Genomic DNA, 27638 nt, shown 5'->3' on the forward strand with positions numbered 1-27638 from the left:
GGCTAAATTCTGCAGGTCTCATTTATGCAGTTTTCCATTTTGTGATTTTAGGAGCCTGAAAATTTAACCGGTGGTATGTTGCATATTGATCTCATCAGGTATCATTTGTTTTGCTTCATTGTTTTATTTATAAGAAGGTGGAAGGGCAAAGTGATTGAGTTTATGTAACAAGAGGAATTGAGCATTAAAAGAGTTAAATATTTCCTGAGTCAGAATTTTAGATTTCTGTAATGGAGGCTTTGTTGTTTGAACAGTACACAATCCTTGATTGTAACAATATTTGGGATAAAGCTCGTCTTTTCTAGAGCACTTTCAATTTAGGTATTTATAGCTAGTCATAAGGATATGTAAAGATCTTTCTAAATGAAATTTTTGCAACATGTTAGAGATATGTTAAAATATGTTAATAAATTGTCAACTCTTCGTCTTTCTCTTTGTTAAAATGAATATATTTTCAAAACTCATATTTCTTTTCGGGCGGCACGGTGGCGCAGTGGGTAGCGCTGCTGCCTCGCAGTTGAGAGATCTGGGGACCTGGGTTCGATTCCCGGGTCCTCCCTGTGTGGAGTTTGCATGTTCTCCCCGTGTCTGCGTGGGTTTCCTCCCACAGTCCAAAGACATGCAGGTTAGGTGGATTGACGATTCTAAATTGGGCTTGGTGTGTGGGTGTTTTTGTGTGTGTCCTGCGGTGGGTTGGCACCCTGCCCAGGATTGTTTCCTGCCTTGTGCCCTGTGTTGGCTGGGATTGGCTTCAGCTGACCCCCGTGACCCTGTGTTCGGATTCAGCGGGTTGGAAAATGGATGGATGGATATTTCTTTTCCTGCATGTTCATTTTTTTTTCCAAAAACCTTATTAATTGAAAGTTCTTTCATATGGTACACAAAAAAGGCCACATATTAACAGGATGACACTCCGTAGATCATAGCATGGCATTACGTGACTTCCCACTGTATTACTGGGTTGCAGTTTCATAATTAAAGACAATGGGAATAAGTAAAAGCTATTTATAAAGAAACTGCTTGGTTTACCAAGAAAACAAGGTCTTGCTCGAATACCTCTTAATTTTCCTTGCCTGAACTCAAAAAGGAGTTAGACAACAACAACAACAACATTTATTTATATAGCACATTTTCATACAAAAAGTAGCTCAAAGTGCTTTACATAATGAAGAGAAGAAAAATAAAAGACAAAATAAGACCCCAAAATTGACTTCAGACCTGTACTCCCATACAGGTTTAAACACGGGGTAGGCCCCACCACCACAAAAACAGCCTAGTCCCAAATTGAAGAAGCAGAATTCATGGCCTACACAGTCCCAACAGCAAAAGGGGAAAGCATTTAAATTTAAAAACCCACATAGACAGAGATGAACCATGAAACCTCTTGGCAGCAATAACCCAATTAATGTTTCTTAATAAGTAAAAATTTTATTTTCAAAAATGCTTCAAAAACAAAACCAGAACGAAACATATTTAGAAAATTGGCTACCAGACGTAAACCAAAAGGCTAACAAAACCAAGTTCAAATGTAACAATCAAGAAACAAAAGCAAACACTTCAAAATAAACAAGAGATAAAAAAAAACAACAACAACAAACCTTCCAAAAATCAGAAAGGGAATTCAAAGATGAATAGCCACTCAGTTATGAACAAGAGTAAGCACCTCCGTACTGGATATGCAGCTTTTGTAGGCTTATGTAGTCCCCCAGCTACAGTGTTGGTGGCCCTACCCCCTTAAGCTCAACATAAAGAAATCAGGGAGCATAACACAAATAACTAAAAAATACATAATTAGCATAATGCAGAAATAAAAGTTGGAAAATAAAGAAAACAATACTCACTGAAAAATAATAAAATAAAAAAATACACAGACAAAACAAAATCATTTTTAATAGATAATATAAAAGGAATACATGAAAAGGTGGCATAATATGTTGTGTATTTTTTTTTTTGTTCTTTATTTCACCTTATACAATTTCTTGTATTAGGAATTTGTTAGTTTTCACATACCCCTTGGGGTCAGAGTGCAGGGTCAGCCATTGTACAGCACCCCTGGAGCAATTACAGGTTAAGGGTCTTGCTCAAGGGCCCAGCAGAGCAGTGGCCTTTTTGACAGTGACGGGGATTCGAACCGACAACCTTCTGGATACCAGTGCAGATCCTTAGCCTCAGAGCCACCACTCCACCCTTAGTATTGATGGGATTTTAGCCCTGAAGAATGTTCTTTATCATAAACCTGGAGTCCTGTGTGCAGTTTTGGTCTCCAAGCTACAAAAAAGGACATAGCAGCACTAGAAAATGTCCAGAGAAGAGCGACTAGGCTGATTCCAGGGCTACAGGGGATGAATTATGAGGAAAGATTAAAAGAGCTGAGCCTTTACAGTTTAAGCAAAAGAAGATTAAGAGGTGACCTGATTGAAGCGTTTAAAATTATGAAGGGAATTAGTCCAGTGGATCGAGACTGTTATTTTAAAACTAGTTCATCAAGATCATGGGGACACACACAGTTGGAAACTTGTTAAGAGTAAATTTCACACAAACATTAGGAAGTTTTTCTTCACACAGAGAACCACGAACTCTTGGAATAAGCTACCAAGTAGTGTGGTAGACAGTAAGACTTTAGGGATTTTCAAAACTCGACTTGATGTTTTTTGGATAAAGAAAGTGGATAGGACTGGCGAGCTTTGTTGGGCTGAATAGCCTGTTCTCGTCTAGATTGTTCTAATGTTCTAACTAAAATCATTGTGTTATATTCATTTTACGATATTATCAGAAGCCTAAGAGGCACAACAGGAAGCCATGCTCTAGAAGGGAAATCTGTTATGATTTGGCACACTTTTTATAAATATTTTTGTGCTGGAGATATATTTTTCTTTAGTGGTGAGTTGCCTTTTCTGGGTTTGGAATCGTGGAGAATCCTAATCTTTCATTATTACTTTCATTGTTTAAAAGTCTGGAATAATTTTAATCTTGATTAACAGAATGTTTTTCTGTATGTTTTCCTCAACACCATATTGTTGTATTGTAGGCACTGCCATTTTGGGACACTTTTTTCAATGTTCTCATCAATAGCAAAGATCGATTCAGATTCAGGCCCATGCAAAGAAGTCCTAGTTACTTTGTATCTGTCTGTCTTTAATCACCAGGTCTTCACTTCTCTTTCCTCTTCTCTGTACAGGCTGAACTCCTGTCACCTCACCTCTGGATGCTGTAACGCACTCTCCTTGGTGCTCTCCACTAAACACTCTCGTCTGGTTCATTTGGAGCTGTCAGACAATAACCTGGAAGACTCGGGAGTGCATCTGCTTTGTGAGGGGTTGAGGAACACGAACTGTAAATTAGAGACACTGGAGTGAGTGTAAACTGTTTTGTATCAGATCTAATGTAATAAGGGCAGGGGAAACACACTACTCTATATGACACTCAACAAACAACTTAATCTGCTTTTATTTGGGATTTTAGGGAAAGCCATAGTACATGTGAGAAAACCCTCTTAAGACTGAGGAGGAATGTTCAAATGTACTCAGTGATTAAGCTGAAACTCAGAATCGCGATTCTGGAGTTTAAATCTTCGGTTAAAACTGCTGTCATAACGTCTGGGAGGGATATACAAAGTCCAAAATCAAATAATAAACCGCTAAATACCAAATCTGGGTTGATTGGTTTTCTTGTACCGTACAGAAGGCAAGATGTACGAGTTCTGTTTCCTTTTTTGTTTTGGTTACGGGACTAAACATCTTAAGGAGATTGTTTCGTTTCCAATTATTGAGTGTTATTCCAAGATTTCTTGTCTGTTAATTGATCAAAATGGTAAACATCTTCTGTTAGGGAGCCCTTGAACCAAACACCGTCGGTAATGTCACCGATGAGCTAGACAGTGAGGCAATAACAATTGAGTAAGGGGATGGTTCAAAAGTGAAAAGAGCTTTTATTAAAAGACAATCAAATGTTCAAACAAAGTTCAACTGTGCAAATCAAGTTCAGTAGTGTAATGTTCAATAAATAAATAATCCATAAAACGAAACGTGTGGAGGTTAAAATACACAAAACAACAATCCTTTAAAACGAGGTTAAAACGTTCAACAGGAAGCAGTCTTTAAAAACAAATAACAAGCCCGGTGCTTCTTCAGTTACCCTGGCGGCTCCCCTGCTACTCCCATCTGGGCTGCTCAACAGGAGAGGCGCTCTCATTGCAGCTGACCTTCTATCTATATCTACTTCTGCTACCACTGTCAAGTCGCCTTTCCGATCCTTGGCTCCGGTCGGCTCCCCCTGACAGTGACCTGGGAAATCCACCAACGGCCAAGGCTCTCACGTGGAGGACACCACGTTCCCAAGTCCTGACTCCCGCGGCCATCCATGGAGAATCATCCACCTTCCAGTCACTCCCGTCCTTCATACAACTCTGCGGGAGCGACAACAACTACTACGTCTGGGATGTCGGCCTAACACCCAGGTTGCCTATTCAGCTGCTGCGAGCCTGTTCATGCTCGCTCACTCACTCACACCGGCACTCTCTCTTTCTCTTGCTTCCTGCTTTCTTCTACAACCTCCCGTTCTCTTTCCTTTCTTTTCTTATACTACCCCCCCTAACCGTCTCGGGCTGCTCTATATATATACAGAGAGGACATGGCAGCTGCAGTGCATTAGCCAGAGGAACAATCATGGATATGGCAGTGGGCTGGTGCCCTACCTGGGGTTTTTTTTCCTGCCTTGTGCCCTGTGTTGGCTGGGATTGGCTCAAGCAGACCCCCATGACCCTGTAGTTAGGATATAGCGGGTTGGATAATGGATGGATGGAAGGATGGATAAATGTAATGAGGGGGAGTAAATAACCACAGGAAATCGCGTAACCACAGCCAAATCGACAGGCATTGTCAGAGTACAGAAAGAAATTCATACGCAGGGATCTAATAGAAAAACACAATAACAAGCTTTTATTCTGCTGTTGTATCCTCAGACTTGGACAAACTGGTAGTGCGCAACAGTGATGTTTATACTGGTGTGGTAATGACATCAGATATCTCACACTCCATGCTGTCCTGCCTAGTAAATACCTGGTGTTACAGTACAGCCATAGTTGTTGACCTGGCTCAAGTTTATTTGTGTTTTATTTAATCTTTTTATTATTATTTAAATATAATTTTTCATATTATGTTATTAATTCTGTTTTTAGTTTCGTTTTGTCTTTCTTTTTATGTAATATTACGATTTTTGTGATATGGTGGTTATTCATTTTGCTGTTATTTTTTTATATCATGTTGTCGTGATTTGGGAGTCCCAAAAATACTTTCAAAGATGCTTTCTGGAAAGGGGAATATGGTCAAAACCCGGACCTGATGCAAAAAAGGTCCTTGAAAAATCTCTATAAAATAGAGGATTTATTTTATACAAAGGCTGAAAATCCATGAAGCTTCTAAGGGCACAAAAGTATTGAGAAGGTCCTGCGTAAGCTAGTTGAAATTCTGGAGGCATACGGGTCAGAAGCAAACAGGGACCATCCTGGTAACTTCACGGTGGCTGATCCAGTTTGTCAGGCAAGAGTGCAATGCCCAGAATAGCAGCACAAGAGTGTTGTCCCTCCTGTCATCTGGAGGAGAGTGGAACATGAGGGCAGACCTGGAGTTCCCACGAGAGATCACCCCAACCTCTTTACAGCCAGATAGCAAGCTCTGGTCCACCACTACTAGGATGATCATCATGGCTGAATTGACTGGGAAGATGGGATGAAGGCCACCTTTAACAGAAAGTGGGAATAGTATGCAGAACTATTAACTGTATGTTGGAAGCAGGGTGGAGGGTTTTCATTTTCCCTGTAGAAGTAGGTTGCAGAGGCTTCACTGGAACATCCTCCTAGAAGTTCCTGAAGTTACTTAGAACTACAGGCTCAAAAATATGGAAGGCCCTCAAAAAGATCTGGAGGAGGAGGAAGCAAAAGGGAGCTAAGAGCTGGATGCAGGGGTGGCAGAGAGATGTCCCTGCTGCTGCTCCACACACCTCGAGATGTTCTGGGATTAAAGGAGTGAAACATAAGGGAAGGATGGCTCCTGGCTGATGACCCTGCAGCCAGCAAGGTGGCAGTGTCGGAGGTGCACCAGGCAGAAATACCCAGCAGGTGGCTCCACCTGTGCTCTCATTTTGAAGTTGAGAGCCTGTATTAAGATGGCACATCTGTGTTTTAGTTTAATTCATAAGAGGCCAACAGACTTTAAAGATTCAAAGCTGAAATATATTTAGTTTCCAACAGAAAGGTACAACAGTTTCAATTTTCCCCACACAAAACTTGACACAAAAGCAACTGAACTTTCTTACCTTGAGACATCCCTCACCACACAAATGGGGAGAATAAGATAATGATGATGAGGATGAAAAATGATATGTACCTATGTGATTAGGTGTGATTATTGGTGCATTGCAGCTTGAATTGAGCACATTTGTAATGTAAGGATCAGACAAGAAAATGTTCCTACCTGGAAGCACTACTCATTTATTTATCAACTTGAGTTGATCTATCTGTATGTAACTCTCCGTAGAGTCTTCATCGCCTCTCATCTCGTCTTTCCAGGCTGTCATCGTGTGGTCTCACCTTTAAATGTTGCAAGGCTCTCTCGTCCGCTCTCTCTGCTGAACACTCGCGTCTGACTGGGCTGAGGCTTGATAAAAATAAACTGAAGGATTCCGGAGTTCATCTTCTGTATGAAGGACTGAGGAACCCAAACTGCAGATTGAAGATACTGGGGTGAGGAAACACTTTGTGTGTGTCTGAGTGTGTTTTGGGGTTTACAGACGTACTCTGATGGCTTTGTGGATGTGAGTGTTAGACACACAAAATGAAATCCTGTGTTCAAATTGGGAGTGAAACCACTTAAGCAGGTTGTAGTTATGAATTTTTCAGATACATTTTCAATATGTTACTTATCGTGAGGACATTGCAATTGTACCTTCACTTTCTCTCTCCTCAACTCTACAGGCTGGACTCCTGTGGTCTCACCTCTGGAAGTTGTAAGGCTCTCGCTTTGGTTCTGTCTTCTGGATGCTCACAACTAACTGTCCTGGAGTTGGGAGACAATAAACTGAAGGACTCAGGAGTATGTCTACTGTGTGAGGGCCTTAGGAACAAAAACTGTAAATTAGAGAGGCTGAGGTGAGAAAACAATGTATGTGTGTGTGTTATCATCATTAGCAACATTTATTCTGGATGGATTTCTGCTATGTATATGTTCATTTTGGGGTTTACGAGTTCAGGGTATTAGCAGAGTACATTTACTGATACTAATTAAAAGATGAGACATGGTCAGAACATAGTGAAAGGTAAGAAAACAAGAAACAGCACTGGTGACAGCATCCAAAACATTCAAAACAACAAAAGTTAAGCCAAAGTGCTGTACAGATAGGCAATAAATTAAACAATACAAACAATACAAACAATAGTGTAAGAACAGATTAATAAAACAATCAATTAACACCATGCCCCCACACCCTTGCACACCATGAAAGGCGTCAGAGAAGAAGTGGGTCTTAAGTTGAGTTTTAAAAAACCTCGATAGAGGAAGAAAACCTGATGTAGAGAGGCAGATCATTCCAAAGGCTAGGAGCGACAACTAGGAAAGCTCTGTCTCCCCTTGACTTCAGTCGAGATCTTGGAACTACGAGGAGTAGTTGTCCAGATGACCTCAAGGCTCTCTGTGCCGAGAGATAATGAAGGAGATCACAGATGTGTTTTAGAGCGACACCATGCAAGGCTTTAAAAACCACAAAATTTTAAAATCAGTATGAGATCTCACCAGTAGCCAGCAGAGAGAGGCTAGTACAGGGGAGATGTAATCCATTTTTTCTAGTACAGTAATCCCTCGCTACTTCGCGGTTCACTTTTCGCGGATTCACGACTTTGCAGATTTTATATGTAAGCATATCTAAATATATAACGCGGATTTTTCGCTGCTTCGCGGGTTTCTGTGGACAATGGGTCTTTTTACTTCTGGTATTTGCTATCTCAGTTGGTTTGCCCAGTTGATTTCATACAAGAGATACTATTGGCGGATGGCTGAGAAGCTACCCAATCAGAGCACACAGTTAAGTTCCTGTGTGCTGCTGATTGGCTCAGCAACGGAGTGTTGCATTAACCAGGAAGTCTCATCTCACTCATTCAGCATTAACGTGCTCTTGCTACTGCATTCAGGGGATTATCACCTTCATCGTCATCATTTTTACTGAGCAGCATATTCATCACCATCATCACGTCATATATAGCTACGTGTACTTCGCTATACAGTAAGTGTAAACTTATCTACCGATTTCATATTGCTTAGCAGTTGTCCCTGTTATTAATAGAGTAAAGGGTGGGTTGTAAACAATACAGGGAGGGTTTAAAAACGTCCAAATACACGTTAAATAATTAAATAAATATGGTGTCCCTACTTCGCGGAAATTCAGTTATCGCGGTCGGCCTTGGAACCTATCTCCCGCGATAAGTGATGGATTACTGTATACTAGTCAAAAATCTAGCTGTTGTGTTCTGAACTGGCTGAAGCGTGACAGAGCTGATTAGGGCAATCCTCGCAAATGGCAGAAATGACTCTACTCTGTTGGGCCCTTAACCTGCTTTGATTGGTCCTGTGTATCACGTTAATCTGCATCCAGCCCAGCAAGCAGGTCCTCCAACTTACAGGGAAAACTTGAGGATTGGTGGCAGGATTGGCACTCCAGCCACCATTTAAAAAAATAATAACTCTCACTGCTCCAGTGTGGTGCTGAGGTGCCATTTGCTGCACTTGGGGGCCCAATCCAGGTGGTTCGTCGTGTGGTGTGTGCGGCAACCCATGCTCCCCCATTATAAGGAGTTACAGTAGTCTAAGTGATAAAAGCATGAATGACTGTTTCCAAGTCCTTCTGTGAGAGAGAAGATTTTAGTTTTGAGATTTGCCTCAGTTGGTAACAAGTGGACTTTACTACCGTGGAAATTTGTTTATCAAATCTCAGTGACGCCTCAAAGATGATTCCCCAGGTTCCTGACATCATTATGAATCGCTGCTGACAAAGAGCCTAACTGAGAGCCGATTTCAGCAGTGGATGAGGTAGGACCAAAAATATTGACCTCTGTTTTATTTTCATTCACTGGTAGGAAAGTATGCGCCATCCAATATTTAGCATCATCAAGGCACTCCATTAGCTTTTTTACCGATGAAATGATGTCAGGTGTGACTTTGAGGTATAAGCTGGGTATCATCAGCACAGCAATGGTAAGTGGGAGCAGATAAAGGGCAAATGAAAGAGGCGCCAAAATGGAATCTTGTGGAATGCCTTGCATGAGAGGTGCTGGCTGAGAGAAGTTACTTTCTATGTTAACAGACATAGATCTACCTTAAAGGTAGAACTCAAACCATTGCAATGCACAGCATTGAATGCTGACTTCATACTCGGCAAACCATTTTAAAAGAATCCCATGGTCCGCACTAAGATCCAGTAGCACTAAAACTGCATAAGAACCTGAGTCCAAGGTTAATAGGATCTCATTTGTCACCTTCAACAAAGCAGATTCTGTACTATGAAGTTTTTAAAATCCTGATTAAAACACATTGCATAAATTATAATCCTCCATATATCTATTCATTTATTTATTTATTTATAAAGCACTTTAAAAACAATATCAAGGCTGACCAAACTGCTGTACAATAAAAACCCAACATATCAGACAAGCAATAACCAAAGGGTAGAAGAAACAGAAACGCATAAGAGCTGAAGAGATTCATAATAAAAACTACACAGATAGTCAACATATAGGCCAGGGAGTAAAAGTGTGTGATAAATAAGGTGTAAAGACAGCAAGTGAAGGAGCCTGCCTAACGTGCAACGGCAAATCGTTTCAGAGTTTTGGAGCTGCAACTGAAAAAGCCCAATCACCTCAGATTTTGCATCATGCCTCAGGAACATGTAAAAGCATCTGGTCTGCTGACCTGACAGAGTGAGGTGGTACATAAGGGTGCAGCATATGAAAGTAACTGCAAAGAAACCACCTTTTCTAAAATTTTGGACAGGAACAGGAGCTAAGAAATAGGCGTGTAGTTTCAAAGAACTCTAGGATTAAGAGAGGGCTTCTTCAGCAGTGGCTGAACAATTCCATGTTTAAAATTGTCTGGCATTGGATATTAGGAAAGTGTTAAAAAATAGCCAAAACAATTGCATCAGTCTTTAAACAGGCAAACATCTAGTGGATAATTGTAATGGTGTCATATGCAGGACTATATCAGCTAGCTGGAAAGAGGAAACTGGTTAAAAAAGAGTAAGACGGCTGTATACTGGCCTAAAGGCAAGCAAAAATTAAGCCAAAGTCTAAGTAAAAAAGTATCCAAGCCAGGATCATCACCAGAGATTTAAAGGGTTGGTAGAATAAGCAAAAATGCACACACAGGTTGGATTTTATCTGCAGACTAGGATAAGGAGGTGTGGTGAATGGTGACCTATTAACCAGCTGCGAGTTAACATAAGTTGGAAATCTCAGTAACCGCAACAGCAACTGTGATATACAACAAGTATATAGAATGGTGACATCCACAGCAAAGAAGATGGTGGCTGAAACAGTTCAAAATGAAAGTGCAAAACTCAAACTATATATTGTAGTACGAAATTGATAATAGAAATCGATTCCTTAAACAAAAAAAAAAAATTTAATTGACATAATCAATTTGCAAGATGCAAGATAGCTTCATTGTCACTGTACAATACAATGAAGTATGGTTTGGAGCAAGCCTATAGAGGCCTTAGATAAAAGTATATAAGAGTAGACAATAAACTAAGTAAACATTAAACTATGAGAAGCACAGTTACTATTAACAGTTCCAAATATACTCAGAGTAAGTGTAAAGGTGAACGTGTAAGCATAAAAAGAGAATTAATAAATGAAGTCGCAGTGAAGATTACAATCAATGTAATGGCCATGAGCTCCACATGGGTCATGTGGAAGTGTGTGACTACAGTATGTGTGGTTGATGCAGAAGTTCAGTTCAATCAAAGGTGGTCTCTGTTAGAGGAAGTGGCAGTGATAAATGCTACGGCCAGGGTGGGTTGGATCTTTGCAAATGTTCTTTGCTTTTCTGCTGCAGCAGGTAGTGTAGATATCTTCCAGTGGTGGTAGCTGAGCACCAGTAATTCTCAGAGCCATTTTGATGATACACTGGAGGGTCTTCCTGTTGCCTGAGGTGCAGCCAGAGTACCACGCTGTAATGCAGTACGTGATGACAGAGTCTATGGGGCACCTGTTGAAGTTAACCAGCAGTTGTGGGAGTTGTGCCTTTTTCAGGCTCATCAGAAAGTGAAGCCTCTGAAGACCTTACTTGGCCAATGCTGCCATGTTTGTTGTCCATAACAGGTCCTGGCTGATGTGGACACTCAAGAATCTGAATCACCCTCTTGCCGTTAATGCTTATGGGATGGTGACCACCGTAGTTCAGTCTCCTGATGTCCAGAATCAGTTCCTTTGTTTTCTAGGAATTGAGTGCAAGGTTGTTGTTGTGGCTCCAACTCTTCAGATTCTCGTCCTCTTCTTCATAGGCTGCTGCGTCATTATTGGAGATCAGGCCTATCACTGTGGTGTTGTCTGCAAACATTAGTATGATGTTAGTTTCATGGGTAGGTTTGCAGTCATTTGTGAAGAGGGAGTAAAGAAGAGGGCTCAGCACACAGCCCTGTGGCGCCCCAGTGTTTAGTGTAACTGATGAAGAGAAGTGCTCAACCATGTGCACAGTTTGTGGTCTGTTAGCGAGAAAATCTAAAATCCAGTTACACACGTGTTGTTTCAAGACAAGAAGTTGTTTAGTGTGATAGCCAGTTTGTTGGGGGGATGTAGTCGATGAACATCATCTGCACAAAGCTGACCCTCTGCTCCAGGTGTGACAGGGCAGTGTGAAGGGCAAATGAGACAGTGTCCTCAGTAGACTGGTTTGCCCTGTAAGTGAATTGGTATAAGTCCAGGGAGGTGAGGATGTTGCTCTTACTGTGTCTGAGGACAAGCCATTCAAAGCACCTCAGAACAATAGGGGTCAGGGCCACTCAGGGACCTCGCCACTGCCTGTTTTGGAATAGCGACAATTGTAGAGGACTTGAGGCAAGTGGGGTCAGTGACCTGTTCTAAAGAGGAATTCAACAGGTTGATCTACACTTCTGTCAGCTGATCTGCACAAGGCTTCAGGACCCATCCAGGAACCCCATCAGGGCCAACTGCCTTATTAGGATTAATGTGGCTTAGAGCCTACCTCACCTCATGCTGGGTTAGTTTGGTAATAGGTCGGTTGCTGTCCTTGACAAACCATGCGAAGAAGTGATTGAGGTCATCAAGAAGAAATGAGTTTCCAATATTGGTTGAACAGGTGTTACTGTTGTAATCTGTGAGAGCAGAGCAGCGGTTTAAAGGTCACCTTGAACATTTCCAGAGTATCTTGAGTTTGAGGATAAACCTTGTGTTCCTGTCATTACACTCACTTTTTTATTTTTTTATTTTTTGACATCCTAGTTTTGCTCCCATTTCTGACTGCTGATTTCTCACTTTTGTTGAAAGATAGCACTGATTTTCAACAATGTCGTTTGTTAAAATCTTGACTGTCTCTGCCCAAGTGAACAGTGAGAGTGTGCAGGGTTTACAGATTTCTTTCTAAAGGTTTTGTAGAGTTTTTTTTTAATCAAATGGAAAAAAAATTTTTTGCAACAGAAATATCTTTTCTTCAGTTACTGTCTGTGCATTTGCTTACTCTTCACCACTTTTCTCCTCATCTTTACAGGCTAAAGGCGTGTGGCCTCACCTCTGGATGCTGTCAGGCTCTCTCCATTGCCCTTTCTTTTGAACATTCACACCTGTTTGATGTGTGGCTAAATGACAATAAATTGGGGGATTCAGGGGTGCGTCTTCTGTGTGAGGGGCTAAAGAGCAAAAACTGTAAATTAGAAACAGTGAGGTGAGTTAACACTGAATGAGCGCTCATGGCTTTATCTCTAATCTCTCTATGAATGGCCGTGTTAAACATACAGTTTAGTCCAAAAGTATTTGGACAGTGACGCAGTTTTCATAATTTTGGATCTGTGTGCCACTGGAATCGATCTGAAAGGAAGCCATCACTAATTTAAAGGGTTTAACATAAATATCAAATGCGCCATTTAGGAATGACAGCCATTTTTCTGAATAGCCCCATCCCCTATTTCCAGGGGCCAGAGGTGGCCTTAGGAGTACACGGGGCCTTGGGCGAGTGTCATATGCGGGGCTGAGAGCCATAAGTGTAGGCTGTATACCATACCACCATGCTCACGGGCTTGTCCGCCTCTAATGCTGTACGCCTTATTATTGTTAAAAAAACATGGTGCCTTATATAGGTACCATTGGCCGTTTTATTACATTACGTATTGTAATTGTTCTTATATTGGTTTAGTGGCCTTTAATCAACTTAATGATTCAGAAACATTTTGCACGCATAATTAACAAACTAGATAACAGTCGTTTCTGCCGAACCTGCTGGAGTCGGCAAATTTATTTAATTACGGAGAACCAGAACACTTGTAATAAAACGAACACTTACCAAACAGCTGCTTTGACAGTCACAGACAGAAGTCCACTTTTCTGGCTTTTCGTTGAGCAAAATCGTTGATAAGATCCTTGTAGTCCAATGTTGAGGCAAGTTCCTTTTCGATTGACAAAATAGCTAAACTGCACAGTCTGTTTTCCGACATTGTTGATCGTAGATAATTTTTGATGTTTCAACTTTGAAAAGCTTCTTTCCACGCTTGCAACGGTCACAGGAATTAGAAGAAATCCACCACGTACCGTATTTCAGTCTATAACGGATTTGAATGTCTTGCAGAAGCCCCGCATATTTGTATGCTCAGCTGACGGTGACAAAAGAATCTCCTATTGCCGGGCCCCCTCAGGCGCGGGGCCTGGTGCGATTGCCCTAGTCGCCACCCCCAAAGGCCGCCTCTGCAGGGGCTGAAAAGTATTTGGACATTTGACTGTCAAGCTGTTCCATAGTCAGGTGTGAGCAGGTCCCTCATCTTGTCATTAGAAGGGCTGGAGTTGATTCCAAGGGTGGAATTTGCATTTGGAAGCTGTCACTGTGAACTTTCAATATGAGGTCCAATAGAGAAGGAACACACTGGTGAGCTCAGCAACACCAGAAGGTCTGGAAAACCACAGAAGACAACAGTGCTGGATGATCACAGAATTCTGTCCTTGGTGATGAAGAACCCCTACACAACATGTGGCTAAATCAAGAACACTCTTTGGGAGGTAGACCACCCATTGCCAAAGTCTACAATCAAGACTTCATGAAAGTAAAAACAAAGGGTTTAACACAAGGTGCAAACCACTGGTGAGCCTCAAGCAAAGGAAAGACAGATTTGGATTTGCTAGAAAATATTTTTTTAAACCAGTCCAGTTTTGAAACAGTTTTCATTGGACACATGAAATTATGATCAATATATAGCAGAATGATGGATTGAGAAGAGAAGAAATGGCTCATGATCCGATGGACACAACATCATCTGTGAAACATGCTTGTGGCAGTGTTATGACATGATCATGCATGGCTGCCAATGGAAGTCAATCACCAATGTTTGCAGAATGATTTTTGAAGTGTACATGGTGCTACGCTGTCTGCTCAGATTCAAACAAATGCTGCAAACTGATAGGACGACACTTCATAGTACAGACTGACAATGAGCAAAAACATACTGTGACAGCAAACCCAATGCTTTTCAAGGCAATGTGAAGTGGAATATTCATCAATGGCCAAGTCCATCAACTTACTTCAACCCCATTGGACACGCATGTCACTTGCTGAAGACAAAACTGAAGGCAGAAAGTCCAACAAACAAGCAGCACCTAAAGACAGCTGCAGTAAAGGCCTGGCACAACATCACTAGGGTGGAAACTCAGCACTTGGAGATGGCCATGGGTTTATACTTCAGGCAGTCATTGAATGTAAAGGATTTGCAGCCAAATATTGAAAATGTTCATTATATTTATGATTGTTAGTCTGTCCAAATACTGTTGAGTCCCTGAAAATAGGGGGACCATGTGTAAAAATGTCTTGTCTTTTCTAAACGGCTCATACGGTGTTTTTGTTAAACGTCTTCAATTAAAACTGCAAGTCGACACTTCAGTTACATCTTGATTGCTTCATTTCAAATCACTGTCCAAATACTTATGGACTTGACTGTGTACAGAATTCAATACTGTGTTCAAATCAAATGTGATGAAGTAGACTGGCTTCACAAATGAAATCAGATTAGTTGAGCTTGTATATTGTACGTGATCATCAGAACAGTTACTAACACTCCCTCTCAGTCACTCTCCTCACTTCCCACCTCTACAGGCTGTCTAATTGTTATCTCACCTCTGGATGTGGTGTAGCTCTCTCCTCGGCTCTCTCCACTGACCACTCACATCTGACTGAACTGTGGCTGGGAGGCAATAACCTGGGGGATTCAGGAGTGCGCTTGCTATATGAGGGCCTGAGGAACCCAAATTGTAAACTGCAAAAACTGAGGCAAGTGAACTTTGTGTTTTATGAATTCATTTCAAAAGGGTTTAAAATTGTGTTTTTAAGTCACATAGAACAAAATACAGTGTTTAACTTACATGTGAAAGTTCAGACCAAAAGTTTTTTTGCAATTTGTCACATGCACATCAGAACAATCAATAGGGCCGACCCTCTGTCATTCTGTGTCTTTTCTTCCTCTTTGCTGATCGACAGTCTGATGTCATGTGGTCTCACAGCTGGATGTTGTGCAGCCCTCTCCATGGCTCTCTCTGCTCAACACTCAAGTCTGACTGCTCTGGAGCTTGGAGACAACAAGCTGAAAGATTCAGGAGTGCGTCTGCTGTGTGAGGGACTGAGGAGCAGAAACTGCAAATTAAAGAGCCTGGTGTGAGTACACAAAATGTGTGTAAATAAATTTAGGCAAATGTTTTATAGTTGAAGTCAGAAGTTTCTATAGACTTGGGGTGAATTCTTTAAAACTCACTTTATAAGCCCTCCACAGGTTTTATACTAACAAACTATAAATTTGACATATCATTTAAGACATCTATTTTGTGCAGGGCAAAAGTAATTTTTTCCAATGTTCACAGATTATTTCACTTTTTATTGTCTATATCACAATTCCAGTGGGTCACAAGTTCACATACGCTGTGTTAACTGTGCCTTTAACAGCTTGGAAAAATTGCAGAAAATGATGTCAAGCCTTTTGGTAATTAGGCAATTTATCTTCTGATAACCAATTTTCCTAAATGGAGTCAACATGTAGATGTATGTTAAGGCCTACCATCAAACTCACTGCCTCTTTGCTTGACATAATGGGAAAATCAAAAGAAATCAGCCCAGACCCCAGAAAAAAATTGTAGATCTCCATGAATCTGGTTCATCTTTGGGATCAATTTCCAAATTCCTGAAGGTTCCAAGTTCATCTGTACAAACAATAATATGCAAGTATAAACACCTTGGGAGCACATAGCCATCACACCTCTCAGGAAGGAGACACATTCTGTCACCTAAGGAAGAACGTACTTTGGAGTGAAAAGTGCAAATCGATTCCAGAACAACAGCAAAGGACCTTGTGAAGATGCTGGAGGAGACAGGTAGGCAAGAATCTCTATCCATAGTAAAACCAGTTCTATCTCAACATAACCCGAAAGACTCCTCAGAAAGGAAGAAGCCAATGCACCAAAACCACCATCAAAAAGCCAGCCTGCAGTTTGCAATGGCACAAGAGGACAAAGATCTTACTTTCTGGAGAAATGTCCTCTGCTCTGATAAATCCAAGAATTAACTGTTTGCTTATAATGACCATCATTATGTTTGGAGGAGAAAGGGCGAGGCTTTCAAGCCAAAGAACACCATCCCAACTGTCAAGCATCACGTTGTGGGGGTGCTATGCTGCAGGAGGGACTGATGCACTTCACAAAATAGATGGCATCATGAATTGACGGTGGGAGCATCATGTTGTTGGGAGTGCTTTGCTGCGGGATGGACCTCAGATGGCATCATGAGGATGGAAAATTATGGAGATGTACTGCAGCAACATCTCAAAGAGCTCAGTGAGGAAGCTGAAGCTCAGTCAAAAATGGGCCTTCTAAATGGACATTGACCTCATGCAGACCTCCAAAGCTGTTTTAAAATGGCTTAAGGACAACAAGGTCAAGGTATTAGAGTGGCCATCACAAAGTTCTGACTTCAATCTGATTGAACAATAGTGGGCAGAACTGAAGAAGTGTGTGCAAGCAAGGAGGTCTGTGAACCTGTCCCAGTTACATCAGTTCTGCTTGGAGAGAGGTTAGGAGAACACACTGATACAGCACATTTCCGCACCCACCACATGACAAACCGACTCAAGATCCCAGATTAAGACCAGCCATGCAATGGGTGACACCTCAGCACCACACTAGTTCAGATGGAATGGAACAGTGTGAGTTTTGTATGATGGCTGGAGTGCCAATTCTGCCACCTACCCCCAGGCTTTTCCCTGCAGGTTGGAGGGCCTACTTGCAGGGCTGGGTAATGTCATACCCAAGACAGAGCAATTGCAGGTTAAGGGCTTTGCTCAAGGGCCCAACAGAGTAGAGTCACTTCTAGCGTTTATGGGATTTGAACCTTCTGATTACCAGTGCAGATCGCTAACTCAGAGCCACCACTCCGCTCCTCTGCTTGGAGGAATGGGCTAAAATTCCAGTAAGTTATTCGAAGAAGCTTGTGGAAGGTGACCCAAAATGTTTGGCTCATTTAAACAATTTAAAGGCAGTGCTACCAAATATCAACACAGTATACGTCACTTAGTGACCCACTGGAACAGTGATATGGTCAATAAAACATGAAATACTCTGAGGTCTGTGAACTTCATTGGAAAAAACTACTTTTGCCCTGCACTAAGCAGATGTCTTAAATAATATGTCACATTTACAGTTTGTTAGTATAAAATCTGTGGAGGGATTAGAAAGTGAGCTTTAAATAATGTATTTATTTCAGGCAGTCTTATGGTTGTTACATTTAAAGACACACACATACACACACACACACACACACACTGGATAAAGCACTGTGTTTAATTTGCATTTGATGAGTTCTAGTGAGATTGTAGGGTATTATGGGAAACTGGATGTGTTGCTTTGAGCTCCTGTTTGTAGTGTGTCACTCCCAGTGTTTTCTCTTTATTGCTCACCTTATCTTTACAGGTTGTCATTGTGTCATCTCACCTCTAGATGTTGTGTGGCTCTCTCCTCGGTTCTCTCCACTGAGCACTCTCACCTAACTGACCTGTATCTGGGACTAAATTTTCTGCAGGACTCAGGAGTGCGTCTGCTATGTGAGGGGATGAGGAACCCACTCTGTAAATTAAAGAAACTGAGGCAAGGAAACCCTTTACATCTTGTGTGTGGGTCTGTCTGTATACAGTGGATTCAGAAAGAATTCAGACTCTTTCACTTTCTGCACACTTTATTGTGTTTTATAGAAGTAACTGTGAATGGATACGTTTGCCATTTTTGCCCATCAATCTACATCCCTAATGACAAAGTGAAAAACATGTTTGCAGAAAGCTTTTCAAAATTATTAAACATCAAACACTGAAATCTCTCATTCATAGAAGTTTTCAGACCCCTTTGCTGTGAGACTCTAAATTGTGCTCTGGTTCATCCTGTTTGTTTTAACTCTCATTGAGATGTGTCTAGAGCTTCATTGGTGTCCACCTGTGGCAAACTGAATTGATTGGACATTATTTAGAAAGGCACACGTGAACCCATAAATCACGTTGCATATCAGGACCAAAAACAGGCCATGAAGTCCAAGGAACTCTCTGTAGACCTCCAAGATCAAACTGTGGTGAGGCATAGATCAGGTAAGGGTATGAAGCTACTTTTAAAGGTTTGAGTGTGCTTGGGAGCAGAGTGGCCTCAATAATTGTGAAACAGAGCCACCAGGAGTCTACCTTGAGTAAGCCATTTGCCTAAGCTGAGCAACTGGGCAAAAAGGGCCTGGGTCAGGAATTTGACCAAGAACTCAATGGTCACACAAACAGAGCTTCAGATGTCCTATCCTGAAATGGAAGAACCTTCATGTATGCATTTATGGTAGAGTGGCTAGACAGTAGCCAAGCTTTCCAAATGTCAATTTAAAAGACTCCCAAGAGCATGAGGATAAAGATTCTTTGGTCTGATAAGACAGAAATTGAACTATTTGGGCAGAATTCCAAGCATTATGCCATACACTGCTCATCCCCCATCCCTACAGTTAAGCATGGTGGTGACAGCATTATGTTGTGGGAGTACTTCTCAGTGGCAGGGAGACTGGTCAGCCAAATTACAGAAAGATCTTCAGACAAAATCTGCTCCAGACTGCACGTGACCTCAGACTTGAAGATGGCAGTTTACAGATGATTCTCATTCAATTAAACGGCACGTCAGAGGATTCACTAGAAAGAATGGGTAAACGGACCAAATTCAGGTGTGCAAAGCTTATACAAACTTACCCAGGAAGACTCAAACCTGTAATTGCTACTGAAAATGCTGGAAAAGGGTCTTAATACTTATAGGAATGAGGAATTTCATTTTTTTTTTAATAATAGCAAGCCTTTCTGAAAACATGTCTTCAGTTTGTTTTTATGAGTTATTGATTGTACATTGAAGAACAAAAATAGCTACCATTTCAAATTAACTCTATAACAATAAATTGTTCAAAAAGTGTGTGGACACAAATACTGTCTGAACTCACCGTATCTCTCTGTGGTTTTATTTCCTCTCTTGCTCTTCTTCCTCACAGGATGGAGGACTGTGCTCTCACCTCTGGGTGTTGTGTTGCTCTCTCCTCAGTTCTGGCTGCTCAACACTCAAAGCTGACGGAGTTGGAACTGGGAGGTAATAATCTCAAGGATTCAGGAGTGCGTCTGCTGTGTGAGGGGCTGAGAAACCCAAACTGTAAATTAGAGAAACTGGGGTGAGAAAATGCTTTGTGTTTATGAACTTATTCCAGATTATTACATCCCTATGAGTGTTACAATACAGAATATAGCTCTACAACAACAACATTTATTTATATACTGTAGTACATTTTCATATAAACAATGTCGCTCAAAGTGCTTTGGAAAATGAAATTAAAGTTATTTTATATAAAGCATAAAGAAACACGATTAAGCAATAATATTACACGATTAGGCAATATTATACCGTATTTAACAAAGAAAAAGATAAGATCAAATGGCAATCCAGGGGTTCTGCTGTAACCCATGGGGGCTGCCATCTAGTGATCCGGGAGAGACAATGCCCCCAGATTGCTAGATGGCAGCCCCCTGGATTCCCACTGGGCATCATTGGAACTGGTGTTTGTTGGTGCTGCCAAGGGGTGCAAAGAGAAATGGGCTCCAGTCTAACCCAGAAGTGCTCCCGAGCCACGATTATGGGAAAGTGGAAGTACTCAGGGGTTTCACATAAAAGGAGCTGCCTGTCTGTCTCGACTCCTGGACTAAAACCTGGAAAACCCGCAGGTGAATCTTTTGAAAACTGACCTAACTAAAGTGACCCCAGGACTTCATGTTACACCCACCCCTCCTGAATATTATTCATGCACAGTTTGGCAGTTATTTGCTTTGAAGTAGACTTGTTAGATAGATAGATAGATAGATAGATAGATAGATAGATAGATAGATAGATAGATAGATAGATAGATAGATAGATAGATAGATAGATAGATAGATAGATAGATAGATAGATAGATAGATAGATAGATAGATAGATAGATAGAGTGGTATGAAAAACTATTTGCCCCCTTCCTGATTTCTTATTCTTTTGCATGTTTGTCACACAAAATGTTTCTGATCATCAAACACATTTAACCATTAGTCAAATATAACACAAGTAAACACAAAATGCAGTTTGTAAATGGTGGTTTTTATTATTTAGGGAGAAAAAAAAATCCAAACCTACATGGCCCTGTGTGAAAAAGTAATTGCCCCCTGAACCTAATAACTGGTTGGGCCACCCTTAGCAGCAATAACTGCAATCAAGTGTTTGCGATAACTTGCAATGAGTCTGTTACAGCGCTCTGGAGGAATTTTGGCCCACTCATCTTTGCAAAATTGTTGTAATTCAGCTTTATTTGAGGGTTTTCTAGCATGAACCGCCTTTTTAAGGTCATGCCATAGCATCTCAATTGGATTCAGGTCAGGACTTTGACTAAGCCACTCCAAAGTCTTCATTTTGTTTTTCTTCAGCCATTCAGAGGTGGATTTGCTGGTGTGTTTTGGGTCATTGTCCTGTTGCAGTACCCAAGATCGCTTCAGCTTGAGTTGATGAACAGATGGCCGGACATTCTCCTTCAGGATTTTTTGGTAGACAGTAGAATTCATGGTTCCATCTATCACAGCAAGCCTTCCAGGTCCTGAAGCAGCAAAACAACCCCAGACCATCACACTACCACCACCATATTTTACTGTTGGTATGATGTTCTTTTTCTGAAATGCTGTGTTCCTTTTACGCCAGATGTAACAGGACATTTGCCTTCCAAAAAGTTCAACTTTTGACTCATCAGTCCACAAGGTATTTTCCCAAAAGTCTTGGCAATCATTGAGATGTTTCTTAGCAAAATTGAGACGAGCCCTAATGTTCTTTTTGCTTAACAGTGGTTTGCGTCTTGGAAATCTGCCATGTAGGCCGTTTTTGCCCAGTCTCTTTCTTATGGTGGAGTCGTGAACACTGACCTTAATTGAGGCAAGTGAGGCCTGCAGTTCTTTAGACGTTGTCCTGGGGTCTTTTGTGACCTCTCGGATGAGTCGTCTCTGCGCTCTTGGGGTAATTTTGGTCGGCCGGCCACTCCTGGGAAGGTTCACCACTGTTCCATGTTTTTGCCATTTGTGGATAATGGCTCTCACTGTGGTTCGCTGGAGTCTCAAAGCTTTAGAAATGGCTTTATAACCTTTACCAGACTGATAGATCTCAATTACTTCTGTTCTCATTTGTTCCTGAATTTCTTTGGATCTTGGCATGATGTCTAGCTTTTGAGGTGCTTTTGGTCTACTTCTCTGTGTCAGGCAGCTCCTATTTAAGTGATTTCTTGATTGAAACAGGTGTGGCAGTAATCAGGCCTGGGGGTGGCTACGGAAATTGAACTCAGGTGTGATACACCACAGTTAGGTTATTTTTTAACAAGGGGGCAATTACTTTTTCACACAGGGCCATGTAGGTTTGGATTTTTTTTTCTCCCTAAATAATAAAAACCATCATTTAAAAACTGCATTTTGTGTTTACTTGTGTTATATTTGACTAATGGTTAAATGTGTTTGATGATCAGAAACATTTTGTGTGACAAACATGCAAAAGAATAAGAAATCAGGAAGGGGGCAAATAGTTTTTCACACCACTGTAGATAGATAGATAGATAGATAGATAGATAGATAGATAGATAGATAGATAGATAGATAGATAGATAGATACTTCATTAATCCCAATGGGAAATTCACATTCTCCAGCAGCAGCATACTGATACAATAAACAATATTAAATTAAAGATTGATAATTATGCAGGTAAAAAAAAAAGACAATAACTTTGTATAATGTTAAATGTTAACATTTACCCTAAATATTACATATTACATCCTAAATATTTAGGATTTGAATACTGATATTAAAAAGTACAATTATATTCCCAATATGTTTGAATGGAGGTTACATATTTGGGGTGCTGCACTACATATATGTTTGTGCCAGCTACATTTTTTAAAATATTTATTGCAATTGTTAATATTTCTACGTTTATGTTCATGGTGGATTTGTATAGAATTGTGACACGTGTACAGCTGCCTAAAAAGACGCACATGAAAACTGCAACCTTCAAACAAATGTGACATTTGAAAACATAGCCCTTCAGAAAAATGTGAGCACAAACTGAAATCATCAAAGAGAAAGCGAAACATGCGACAGCTCGGGCTGCCTCTTTGTACCTGTAATACCCATAAACATCACAGATAATACCCATTATTTCTCAAACATGGTAAACACAGCTATTCATTAATCATTACTCTTTTTTTTACGTCTTTAAAAAAATAAAATAAAATGCAGCTGGTGGATGGTAAATGGAGTATGTGGGATCTGACTGGATGCTTTGACAAATGCGGGATTCCAGTTGTCTCTGAGTGCAGCAGGCATGCAAATAGCATTCAGAACTAAACTAAAGTCAGGTTTTCTTTTATCCTCTTTACTGCTTCAGCAAAAATATAACATATGTGACCTTAATGTTTATTTTTACTCCTGTGAAAGAATGAGTCTCAACACACTGGAAAGGTTTGGGGCAGCCACCCGTATATTGTCCCTGGCTGCAAAAGGTTTAAAGAAAACAATAGGATGCTGTTTGGTTGATTTCCCAGATTGAACTAAACTGGTTTGGAAAGATGTAGGTTTTATATGCTGTGAACCAGAAGTGATGTCATTTGATAAGAACAGGAAGTGACATCAGTCTGGTCGCCAGAACAGGAAGTGATGCTAAATCAGGCAGGTTTTCCCATATTTGGTCTGCAGAGATAACAGAAATAGGTTTAGAGCACCCTGCCACCCCCTGGCCTGGCGGGTAATTACCTCCACTTGGTCTACTCAGCTCGCTCCTAGTCGCACGTGTGTGACACTCCTTAGTTTGTTCTGTTCTGTCCTGTGTATTGTGTTGTATTGACCCCCTTCTTTTTGACACCCACTGCACACCCAGCCTACCTGGAAAGGGGTCTCTCTTTGAACTGCCTTTCCCAAGGTTTCTTCCATTTTTTCCCTACAAGGTTTTTTTTGGGAGTTTTTCCTTGTCTTCTTAGAGAGTCAAGGCTGGGGGGCTGTCAAGAGGCAGGGCCTGTTAAAGCCCATTGCGGCACTTCTTGTGTGATTTTGGGCTACACAAAAATAAACTGTATTGTAACTGTATTAAGTAAGCAGCCCCCTAAGACACAGAAATGCATGTGGAAGTGCATTTTGGCTGAGGTAATTAAAATGCTAACATTGAAAAGCCATTGTAATAACATAAGGAAAATGAGGAATATGAAATATGTCTGTAATGAAAAAGAAATTCAATTTTTACTGCAATGGATCCTTAACCCTTAAACCGCCGCAACAGGCTATAGTCGTTTCCCAGTGCAATTTGCCAGCACGGCGGTGCTGATCAGTCAGTGCCGTACATTTGTTGAGCAGCAGCTCATGACCACTTCCTGCCCCGGCAGAACTGCAGCAACACTGTCTCTGGGATTCAGCCGCTGCACTAGAAGAGCCTGCAGCGTTAGCGTTGGCCTCTGTGTGCTTTTGTGCAGCCAGTTCAAGCACAGTTAGCTCAGTGATTTACTGAATTTCATCAATGGTGTCAGTTGCATCTTGTACATATAATAATAGATTGTTGCAATAGTTCTTTTTATAGTTTTTACAGTTCATTGGCAGTGTGTAAAATGATCAATTTTGCAGTAATTATGATGCTCTTTGCATGAAAATAAATGTGTGTTCCATTAAAATTTCACTTTTTCTTGGTGAATTGTGATGTTTTCTTAAAAAGTGCAACAAAAAAGTAATAGGCATCTGGGGGGCGCATTAACCTCACAAGTATGTGGTAGTTTAATGCATAAAGCAGTACCAAGTCAGGGACCTGACACACAAAACTGAACCAAAATGGGATGAGGAAATGAATGATTCATTTAGAGTGCCAGAGAAGTGTTTAAAAAGCTGTTCTTAGTGCAACAGTAGATTAAACATCAGAGAGTGAGACAGAAAAAAAAAAAAAAACTGCCTGAAAATGAGTTTTGAAGGTCTGGGTTTAAGAAGGACAAAGTTGTCCATTTCATCTCCCCATTTAAAAGTATGAGCAGAAAAAATGCTGGCAGTGATGTACTTAAAGGGATTCATAAAATATGGAACTGTCAGTCATTTTCCAACCCGCTATATCCTAACACAGGGTCACAGGGGGCTGCTGGAGCCAATCCCAGACAGCACGGGGTGCAAGTCAGGAACAAATCCCGGGCAAGACACCAGCCCACCGCAGGGCACACACACACTCACACACCAATTGTTCTATAGCTAAATGGAATAGCATGATGGGAGTCAGTGAGTTAAGCCAGGAATCTGGATGGTGACAGGGCCACTAAGGTGTGAAGAGTAGTGGAGATTGGGATGTAAAGCACTAGTGGAATAAAATACTGGACTAAACAATTGCAGTGTAAGAGCCATTTGGTAGTTAGTTAGGTTAGGTTAAGTTGATAAAAAAGTGTTTTTTTAGTTATGTTAAAATGTTTGCCTATATATTAGTGCACAGTCAATGAAAGATTCAAGTATAACATTATATAATATATAATATTTTAATTCTTTCTTGTCATTCTGACTATAGATGAGTTCAGTTTATGATCTGCCTTGCAGCTGGTAAGGCATGAAGAGTAAACAGTTTCAAACTGTACTGAACGTATTGAATGTACTGAACATACTGAGCGTACAGACATACTAAAGGGAAGCATATATAAGTTTGCCATAGAAAAGTAACAACCTTAAAGTATATAGTAGAAGAGTGTTGTACTGTGTTAGCCAATATGGATGCAGTGAGAAGTAACTGAAGTGTAACAAGAGAACGCTTAGATTGTGGGTTCGCTTCCCGGTTCCTCCCTGTGTGGATAGCGCTTTGAGTACTGAGAAAAGCTCTATATATATGTAATGAATTATTATTATTATTGTAATGAAACAGAGAAGAAACCTATTGTTTCCCTTTTTGCCTTTTATTCTGTATGTGTAATAACCTTTTTCTGAATTTTGTGATTTGCTCTTTTTTTTTTTTTTAATATTCACAACGCCTTTTTAAAATGAATTTTATGAGAAATTTCTTTACTTACGGGTTTTACCAGCTCAGCACCTGCTTGACTTTGGGAACCTGGAAAAGATGCAGCTATATGCAGGCTATAAAGAGAAATACTTGGCGACGTGAGTGAAAAATGTTGTAAGGCAATGCCTTTTGAAGATGTGGACATTGAAAGAAGAGTTGAGTAAAACTGGAATGGTTTCCCTTCAGTGTCTCGTGTTACAGTAAAGGAAAATAAAATAAGATATGTCGCATAAACCACAAAGAAAATAAACCAGACCCCATCACTAATAGGTGAACTGCAGAGTGCAACTTAGAAACAAAATGACTTAAGTGCAGTGTCTCTCCTCAAGGAGATCCTCCCAATGTCCGCTCCACCCTGACATGGCAATCGGAGTAATAATCAAACTTGAATCTCAGCCTCCCTCCATTTGCAAGCAGGCTTCTTTACATGTTCAAGCGAGACTGTTCTTGAGCAATTCTGGGAAAGGGACACTTGTGTGTTGGCTGAATATGAAATGATGCCTGATGATAATGTAACCTAATATTTTTATCTCTTCATTAGGGTGGCAGGTAATACTATCAGTGAGGATGAGAAGAGAAAATTGGAATTACTAGAGAAGGAGCTGAACAGATCAGGATGCCAGATGAAAATAACTACACAAGAATCTCAGTAACAAAGTGTTCGGCTACAATGCTTCACAAGAAAGTGTACTTCTTTGTCTCCTAAGCACAATTAAATAAGAGAAATGGATCAGGAAAAATGGATAAGGATCTATTCTAAGCACAAGGTAGCTGCTTGTGTGCTCAGCTCTGACTCTTTGTGTGACCAAAGTGAATCATTGCACCTGTTGGCACTGATACTGTGTTAACACTCAACCATTTTTAATTCTGTACTTGGGATTTATAAACTGCTTTACATTATGACTTTTTATGAGGAAAAAAACAGAAGTATGTGTTATGTTCTTTATTTAAAGAAATCTGATCCATTTGATCTGAAAAACTTTTCTTCAAGTTAAAAGTATGTAAAATACTGGAGGGTATGCTGAATAGTGAATTGCAAAAAGCATCTTTAATTAAGGGCACCATCTCTCTCTCTCATATATATATATATTACTGTATATATATATATATATATATATATATACACTAGGGGGTTCCCCCACCCAGCCTGTACTAAGCGCCAGCCACTTCACGTCCCTGCCGCTCGCATTGTGAAGAAGGGGGCTGAACGCACTCCAAAGAGATGTGGTCGCTCTTCCGAAACCCCCTCTTAAATGGTGATACAATGGGAAACAAATAGTTTGTTTTTTTTTACCTCCTCTTTGCTCCATCAGCTGCTGCTGCCGCCGTGCCGCATGATCTGCATTTTGCATGGCACCTCAAACATTTAAAAGCCTGTACAGCAGCTGTCCTACTCTTTGTCTTTTGTTTCTAGCCCTGGATGTGGTTAAATCTTTTGGCACAAAGTCCCATCTCGCGAGACATGAGTTCTTGATATTTTTTAGTTAATAATTTAAAAACGGAATAAGATTCTGAAAATCTAACAACATCATATTAAAGTTCGATAAATTCTGAAAAGAATGATACCAAACATATATATGTAGGTTTTAAAATAAGGCCGATTTAAAACATAACAAAAAACATGACATAAAAACGTCAAATAAAATCGTTGTACAAAATCGTTGCACTTTTAGGCTAAGGAATTTATATGTATATATATATATATACTAGGGGGCTTACCCCCTGTTCGCTTTGCTCACCAACCCAACCTTTTCTGCGCTACGTGCCAGCCACTTCTCATCTCTGCTCCTT

At 40.6% G+C, this 27638-nt stretch overlaps 2 protein-coding genes across 2 annotated transcripts in view; one reads left to right on the plus strand and one right to left on the minus strand.

Annotated features, from left to right (window-relative positions):
* Positions 1 to 27638, minus strand: part of LOC114666580 (zona pellucida sperm-binding protein 3-like) — a 515374-nt gene that overhangs the window by 131538 nt on the left and 356198 nt on the right. The gene's annotated exons all lie outside the window — the stretch shown is intronic.
* Positions 15695 to 26882, plus strand: LOC127527767 (NACHT, LRR and PYD domains-containing protein 3-like). Its single transcript, XM_051927618.1, has 3 exons — positions 15695 to 15908; positions 19791 to 19964; positions 26389 to 26882. Exons 1-3 carry the CDS (start codon positions 15739 to 15741, stop codon positions 26498 to 26500), a joined length of 456 nt encoding a protein of 151 aa, XP_051783578.1. The 5' UTR covers positions 15695 to 15738; the 3' UTR covers positions 26501 to 26882.

Source organism: Erpetoichthys calabaricus, chromosome 1, assembly GCF_900747795.2.
Source record: "Erpetoichthys calabaricus chromosome 1, fErpCal1.3, whole genome shotgun sequence".
NCBI lineage: Eukaryota > Metazoa > Chordata > Cladistia > Polypteriformes > Polypteridae > Erpetoichthys > Erpetoichthys calabaricus.

Coding starts and splice junctions, on each gene's coding strand:
- LOC127527767 (XM_051927618.1), top strand. CDS start 15,739: ATGTCATGTGGTCTCACAGCTGGATGTTGTGCAGCCCTCTCCATGGCT. Junction 15,909..19,790: donor TGCAAATTAAAGAGCCTGGT/GTGAGTACACAA, acceptor TCTTCCTCACAG/GATGGAGGACTGTGCTCTCA. Junction 19,965..26,388: donor TGTAAATTAGAGAAACTGGG/GTGAGAAAATGC, acceptor TCTCTTCATTAG/GGTGGCAGGTAATACTATCA.